This window comes from Arachis ipaensis, chromosome B09, assembly GCF_000816755.2.
Source record: "Arachis ipaensis cultivar K30076 chromosome B09, Araip1.1, whole genome shotgun sequence".
NCBI lineage: Eukaryota > Viridiplantae > Streptophyta > Magnoliopsida > Fabales > Fabaceae > Arachis > Arachis ipaensis.
Genome location: NC_029793.2, coordinates 16,950,630 through 16,958,562, shown reverse-complemented (window position 1 = coordinate 16,958,562; position 7,933 = coordinate 16,950,630). Strand labels below are relative to the sequence as shown.

Sequence of the window (7,933 nt, the reverse complement as noted above, 5' to 3'; positions counted from 1 at the left end):
GTTTAAACTTTAAAAGACAAATAAAAATGAAGGGTAGAATGGTAATTGGAGGAAAACCGCAAGGGTACAGGATGCAGAAAATAAAACTGAGAAATTTCGCTCAAAGTCATTGTCAAACGTTTTCAAAACCCTCAGAGTGGTATGTTGTTGAGTTTGTGTGTGTGAGAGAGTCTCTGTCGCTCGCTGTGCCTCCAAACTCCAAAGCCGCTTTTCTTTTCGAGTTTCCGACTGCGAAGAAGACAAAGAAACAAACACCCAGCGGAACCCTACCCTCTCCCATCTTCTCCTCTTTCTTCTCTCTCTCTCCTCGTGATTTCTTATTCGGTTTCGCATTCGCGTCTTCGAACTCGAAACCCCATTCTTCTTCTTCGTTTTTTCTTTTCCCTCTTCCTTTCGTGTTTCCTGGGGCTGTGAAGAGAGAATGGTAGCTGGTAGTGGGAGTGGTTCTCCGAGGGCTGAGGGTGGAAACGGTAATAACACACAGATACTGTCGGCGAGAGTGCGAAGAACCATTCAATCCATCAAAGAAATCGTTGGGAACCATTCTGATGCTGATATCTATGTCGCTCTCAAGGAAACAAACATGGATCCTAACGATGCTGCTCAGAAATTGCTCAACCAAGGTTTCCTTATATTTATCTCTTTTTTTTATTTGTTTTTATTCTTTTGGTAGTTATTCATTGGTTTTGGATTAATGAGGTCTTGTTTGCTTTACCTGAATATTTTCATCTGAATGTGTGATTCTGAATTGTCTTTGTTTAGTTAATTCGTATGAATGTCACATTTTGTAGTTTAGGACAGGTTTGGTTCGGTTCTTGTTGATTTTAGGGGGAAAACTAGGGCACTCTTTAATAATTTACAAGTATAAACTTTTTTTTATTGAAAAGTAATAATTTTAAAGTTTTTAATAACATGAAATGCATGAAACACTTCAAATTCTTTCACTTGTGTATTTTAAAAGAGTACCACTTGTTTATGCTATCTTAAAATCCTTTTTCTTTTTTTCTTTAAAAATGATTTCTACCTTTTTTTTAGCAGAAACTAGAAAATAAGCTAATTCAGCGGCACACTGACTTTTCAATATTGGAATGCTGGTATCTGGAGAAAGGAATGATAACTTGATTGTGAGCCTTTGGTGTTTTCTTGATTGTTTACTTCAGTGTACAAGACCAATGTTTCTTTGTTCATGTCGTGGTACTTTCTATTTAGGCTGCGAGGAGCTGATATTGTCAAGGCAGCGTCGACGTCATTGCACCTGTCAAGTATTTTAGCTAGTGAATACTAGGAAAAATGGGCACTTTGTAATTGAAGATTTAGGGATGTTTATAGCATGTGCTTCATAGTGAACATATAGTTTTGAATGCCGTTCCATGCCCCCATTTCTTTCTTCCACTGAACCCAGACCTTCATTGTTGTAAGTTTAGTTTCCTCCTAGATACAATGTCATTAGTTCTGTGCCCTTTGTTTCGAGGATTAAGGATGATCAAAAGAGTAAATTAGTAAATGTGTGATTTATCAGTGGCCATTGCCCAAATAGCAGTTACCTAGGGTAATATTTGATCAGTTGAAAAGAAAATTCTGTGAATCCATAAATGCATAGCTTAATTTTCCATAATTTCTGAACATCATATGGTTTAAATGTAAACATTTTATTATAGTTCATGCTTGATTAATTTACCTAAGTAGTTACTACGTAAATTGTCTCCATTGTGGCGCAGTTCAATATTTAGGTAGTCCGCATCTTGATATATAACCGGTATTCTAGATCATGTTGTCTTGAAGAGTGTGTCCTATTCTAGTTGTGTTGTATGTCGGGATTGCTAATCAGCCTGTTGGTTCTAATTATATTTTGACAACAATTAACTATTGATTTGAAGAAAAGTGAGCAATGAAATGATACTTTCTCTTAGTGTAAATTTTGAATTTGTTATTCAGATCCATTCCATGAGGTGAAGAGAAGGAGAGACCGAAAGAAGGAGGTATTGCATCTTCATATACATTTTCTTTTTCATTAAATCCATGGCAACATATTTAAGAGTATAGGTTTTTTTTTTCTTTGTAATTTATTTACAAGTATATGTTATTGCAGCCTCAAAATGTTGGGAACCCAGTCCCTGTCAACCCACGAAGGAATTCTGAGAATGTTGGTCAAGGAAAGAAATATAATACCCCTTTTGAACATAATAATGTTCGAAGAACAAACTATTCTCGGAATACCTTACCTGGTATGACTTATTTCCTGCCTATTTTGAGATTTAAAGTTGATGCCCTGATTAGCATTTTGTCTTCATTTTGAGGTTTAAGGTCTTCATTTTGTTCTTTGTATAGATATAGATTGTCAATAAAAGCATGAACTCAGTTTTATATTCCAATAATTTTATTAATATTTTTATCATTACTGTTTGTGGTCAATTACAAGATTGAGTTTCACTGCAGATATAACAGAAAAAACCTAGGTTATTATATTTTGACATATGCAAGTCAATTGGGCCGGATGCTTTTTCTTTTATGGTAATTCACATTGTTGTATGTATGAGCTGATCTTAAAGTATTGCTTAATGTTCAGGCATCAGCAGAGAGTTTCGAGTTGTCAGAGACAATAGAGTAAATCACATATATAAAGAAGTAAAGCCTCCTTCAGTGCAATGCTCAACATCTACCAATGAGCAGTCAATTGTGAACACTTCTGAAAAAGGGTATTTTTATTTATTTTTTTAAAATTATCTGGATTAGTGAAAGGGAAACTAGCTTGACTATGCATACCTGGAATCCTCACTCCTTAGTAATCCATAATCGTGCATACACATTACATAAACTCTGGCAAACTGAAAGCTTTTATCGCATGGCTAGGTATGCTGTTGCTACAGATAGGATGTGAAATTGTGAAGTGTTTTTGTAGGCAAGACGAAATTAGAAATGAATTGAATGAGATGTGAGAAAGAACCCTAGTTGTAGGATTTGTGATTTGATTCACTGATACAAATAATCTCAAGTTATCCTCATCGTGTATATAAAGGTGATGATGTAGGGCAGAGATTTAGTTGGCCATAGAGCTGTTGAATGCTTTGACGATCAATGTAGAAATATGTTGATTGAAGGTCCATTTACTACTTAATTGCAAAACTTTGAGGATAATGTTGAGTTGGATGTTGGAAATGGGTTTTGGGGTTGTATGTGTTAATGTTATTTGACTTAATGCAATTGCTGCTTGAAGGCAGACTTGAAAGATATCTTTGTGTCGTTTGAGGAAATATCTGTCAAGGATCACTATTTTGATTTATTTTCAGTGATTATTTTGTACATAATTCGTGTATTGACTTTGTTACAGATCATCAACTGCTTATAGTAATCAAAGGTCATCTGGTGCAAGAAATATATCGCAGGCTCTAAATGGTCCTCCTAATTCACATGGAAGATACTCAAAAGATGCTATTCCAAATGCCAGTGACAGAAAATTTACACCTGCTAAGGAAGGTGCAACATCAAATGTAGCATCACAAGAGCAACCAACAAAGCCCAATAACAACCAGAATTCTACAACTGTGGCATCAACCAGTTCTGCTATTGGGGTTTATTCCTCTTCAACAGATCCAGTTCATGTCCCCTCCCCTGATTCCAGATCATCAGGTGTTGTAGGGGCGATTAGGCGTGAAGTGGGGGTTGTTGGTGGACGTAGACAGGCTTCAGACAACTCAGTCAAACAATCATCCGTTCCTAGTTCTTTTGCTAATACTCTTACTGGAAAAGATGGTACATCTGCAGATTCATTTCATTCAGTTGGTATCATCTCAAAGACTGAACAATTTAGTCAAACTAATATAACTGAACCTTCCTTCACTGGCATGACAGTTAGCAGGCCATCCATGAGCAATCAATATAACGGCCGACCACATCAACAACTTGTGGGACATCAGAGAGGTATATCTCCAAAATAACATTACCAAAATTTGATTTTTGCTGCTGCTTGTTTCTTCTAATTCTGATTTGGTTGTCTTCGTTTCTAAGGCTAATGATTTTGCTTAATGCATAACTTTTGGTGGTTTGATCTTAGTTATGTATGCATTTGTCTCTTGCATTAGGGCATTCAGAAACATTTTATTTCAGTCAGAAGATGCAAGGTTTATGATAGCAATCTATTACTAGGATTTTCTTTGATGTTGTCTTCTAAACCTTAATTTTTTGGACACTTTTCCTCCTACTTTTGCAATCTAATTCAAGTACAGTACTCAATTGACAAAACTATCATCATATTTCTTGAATGTGCTTCCCGCCCCTCCATTTCTAATCCATGTCTAGAAACTTCATGGTTTTTGTGCAGTTACTCAGCATAATAAAGAGTGGAAACCTAAATCAAGCCAGAAGTTGAGTAATAATGGTCCCGGAGTGATTGGAACACCTAAAAAGCTTGCGTCAACTCCAGTGGAAAACTCTAAGGATACGGAATCAGATACTGCAAAGCTGCAAGATAAACTTTCCCAAGTAAATATCAGTGAGAACCAGAATGTGATTATTGCACAGCATATTCGAGTTAGAGACACTGATCGCGCTCTGCTGACCTTTGGTAGCATTGGGACAGAATTTAATTCCTCAAGACATCAACCTAACAATATAGGAGTTGCTGAGAAATCAAATGAGGAATCTACTGCCAGGTTGGTTTTCCTGTTCTGGTCTATTTATTTATTTTGATTGTTCTAACTTAGATCCCCCACTTAGTGGGACAAGGCTTTGTTGTTGTTGTTGTTGTTTGTTCTAACTTAGACCGGTCTCATGTTCACTTTTTTCTTTTCAGTCTTCACTTTCTAAAGAGCTAGTTGTGACATTATTTAACACTTATTGTCAGCTTGACAGTGCCTGCTTCAGAGTTGTCCGCTGACGATGTTCCTGGGAGCAAGCAGGTAGACTTGCAGGAAGACCACATCAGAAATCCTGTATCTGACTCTCCAGCATCTGGTGCTACTGAGCTGCAATTGCATGATAACAGAGAATCCTCAAGTCCTCAGAATCAGGGTCCTTATGGCAGTATTAGGTTGGTTCGTGAAAGTAGTCCTTCTTATGTGCCTGCTGAGTCACAGCATCAGCAAGATTCTCATGATATGCCTGGATTTGCAGTGAGTGATTCCTTTAGTTGCATAATTTGGATGCTCAGTTATTAATGACCTAACATTATATTCCATGGCATTAGATAGAGGTTTTATAGGCATACCGTTTTGAACTAGAAAGTGTCATATTGTGCAAGCTAGATAGGAGGAAGTGCTTTACAACACTTGATTAAATTTTTCAAGGGCAAACATTGATAAAATTCCAATACTTTAGGGAAAATATTTAAATGGCATAGGGTTTGTTGTCTTCTACCACCTGGCTTTTCCCATGACACTTGTTGCTATCTGATGGGTGATAATAATTTCGTAACTATCGTATATGTTATTGCATGTTGTGCTTCGGTACTTCCTTTCTCATAGTTACCTTGAAACAGGCCTATGATCCTCCAACTGGTTACGACATGCCTTATTTCAGACCCACAATAGATGATACTCTCCGAGGGCAGGGTCTACCATCACCTCAAGAGGTATATTAAATCATGATTTAGTAGAGAATTCTAAGCACTATAGTTTTGTTTCTTTTTATTTTAGATTTGGATCTTGCAGTAGCCTCATCTTTAGAATTTCTCTGACATAATCTTCGGGGTGTGCAGGGCTTAAGTTCCCATGTGGCCAACAGTGTTCCCGCTTCCACAGTTTCCATGGTGCAACCTCCTGTGGCACAGATGTATCCACAAGTACATGTTTCACATTTTGCTAATCTTATGCCGTATCGTCAGTTCTTGTCACCAGTCTATGTTCCGCCAATGGCTATGCCTGGATATTCAAGTAATCCTCCCTATCCTCATCCAACAAATGGCAGCAGTTACTTGTTGATGCCTGGAGGTAGTTCCCATCTTAATGCGAACAGCCTTAAATACGGAGTTCAGCAGTTCAAGCCTGTTCCTGCTGGAAGTCCTACTGGGTTTGGAAATTTTGCTAATCCAACCGGGTATGCCATGATGCCTCCTGGTGTGGTTGGGGGTGCAACAGCTTTAGAAGATTCTTCTCGTGTCAAGTACAAAGATAATCTTTATGTTCCAAATCCTCAGGTAATGTTCCAAATACATCCCGTTAGCCCAGTACCGTGCACCTATAATCATCATGATTATTTTAATTCCATTTTGCAATTAAGTGGTGGTTGATTTTAACCTAATTTGTCACATATACCAAGCATGAACCTAACATTAGAGTCTAATTTATGATCTTGAAAAGTTATCACTTGTAAGTAGGTGCTAGAAGGGTTTAACCCTTTTAGGCTCATCTGGAATTCTGTCTCTGAAATATAGAGAGACGTATATTGTCTGTACCCACGAGACAAATTTGCATCTTTGCCAGTCTTGGTTGCCAAATGATTGTGTCTACTAACTAAAGTCTCAGCTATAATCCAGACACGGGCTTTTAATATTATAAGCTGCAAGAAAGCAATTTACACATCACATACTGAATTTTTGGATTTACATGCTTGTGCCAAACCTAATAGGAAGTTCATGCTGTTAAGACATTGATTAGTAAAGCTTCATTCTCGTGTTTCAATGAATATTTCTTAATCTATGACAAGGTCTTTTCATGTGAACTGCAACCTTCTTATGATATTAGTTTCTCATGGTTCATTCCCATTTACAGGCCGAGACATCAGAAATCTGGATACAGAATCCAAGGGAGCTTCCTGGCATGCAATCGGCTCCATACTATAACTTGCCAGGGCAAACACCTCATGGTGCCTATATGCCATCGCACACCGGCCATGCCTCGTTCAATGCTGCAGCAGCAGCAGCAGCTCAATCTTCACACATGCAGTTTCCTGGCATGTATCACGCCTCGCCACAGCCAACTGCAATGGCTAACCCTCATCATTTAGGACCAGCGATGGGAAACAATGTTGGAGTTGGAGTGGCTCCAGCTGCACCTGGACCACAGGTTGGTGCATATCAGCAGCCCCAGTTAGGTCACCTCAATTGGACTACAAATTTCTGAAGGGGAAAACAAGAAACCATGAAATCTAACCCTGTGTGTACAAGGGACTGAAGCAGATATAGGAAAAAAAATGGTAGCTTTTTATTTGTGAAATGAATAACATTTTTTTTCTCTCCAATATGCATTGAGGCATTTAAGTTTTCCATCTCATTTATATGTGGTAAGCTTTGGGAATTATTCTGAGTTTTGACTAATGAAAGTTGAATCTCAGTGATTCCTAAACGCTTTGTTTGAACTAAATGCTTAAAGAAGAATTCACCTAACAGGCTTCTTATTGCCAAGAGAAAGATGAATAAATTTTTATTTGTATCCATGAAAGATGTAAACGCTAACAAATGTATCCATGGAATAAAGAAACTCACTTTGTAACCACGGAAAATGACTTATATGTCCCAAGAGTATCCTAATGTTGGTTACCTACTTGGTCTGTTAGTATCTGAACCAACGTTAGAAAACGTATGGCACATGGAGGTTATCTTTCGTGGTTACAAGGTGAGTTTTTTTATTCTGAGTACATTTGTCAACGTTTATATCTTTTATGGGTACAAATGATAATTTATTTGAAAAAGATACTATGTTGAACAAGGAGCAGAGGTCTAGTATAATTCACACTTGATTGAATCTTATAATTATCTGAAAAGGGTTGATCACTAATTCTGTACTCAAGATTTAATCTGCGACAATAAAATTTTTGAAAGATGTTATCGACAAAATAATCCTTGTATGATTTGAAAATATGAAAAAAAAAATTAATAAATATTATATTTTTTGAGTAACAATTTTTGTATTTAGTAATTGATTTATTTATTTGATCTAAATTTTTGTAGTAATATTTGAATAAATATTTAAAAGATACATAAAAATTCGGACCAAAATTT

General features: G+C 37.0%; 1 protein-coding gene across 2 annotated transcripts; it reads left to right on the top strand.

Annotated features, from left to right (window-relative positions):
• On the top strand, positions 109-7,205 carry LOC107617963. 2 transcript variants are annotated; one of them, XM_016319865.2, is made up of 11 exons: positions 110-623; positions 1,936-1,979; positions 2,090-2,225; positions 2,567-2,696; positions 3,329-3,750; positions 3,850-3,918; positions 4,319-4,649; positions 4,841-5,108; positions 5,474-5,566; positions 5,693-6,130; positions 6,705-7,205. In XM_016319865.2, exons 1-11 carry the CDS (start codon positions 422-424, stop codon positions 7,053-7,055), a joined length of 2,484 nt encoding a protein of 827 aa, XP_016175351.1. In that variant the 5' UTR covers positions 110-421; the 3' UTR covers positions 7,056-7,205. The 2 variants fall into 2 exon arrangements, with proteins under 2 accessions (XP_016175350.1, XP_016175351.1); XM_016319864.2 differs by having other exon boundaries at positions 109-623; positions 3,329-3,918.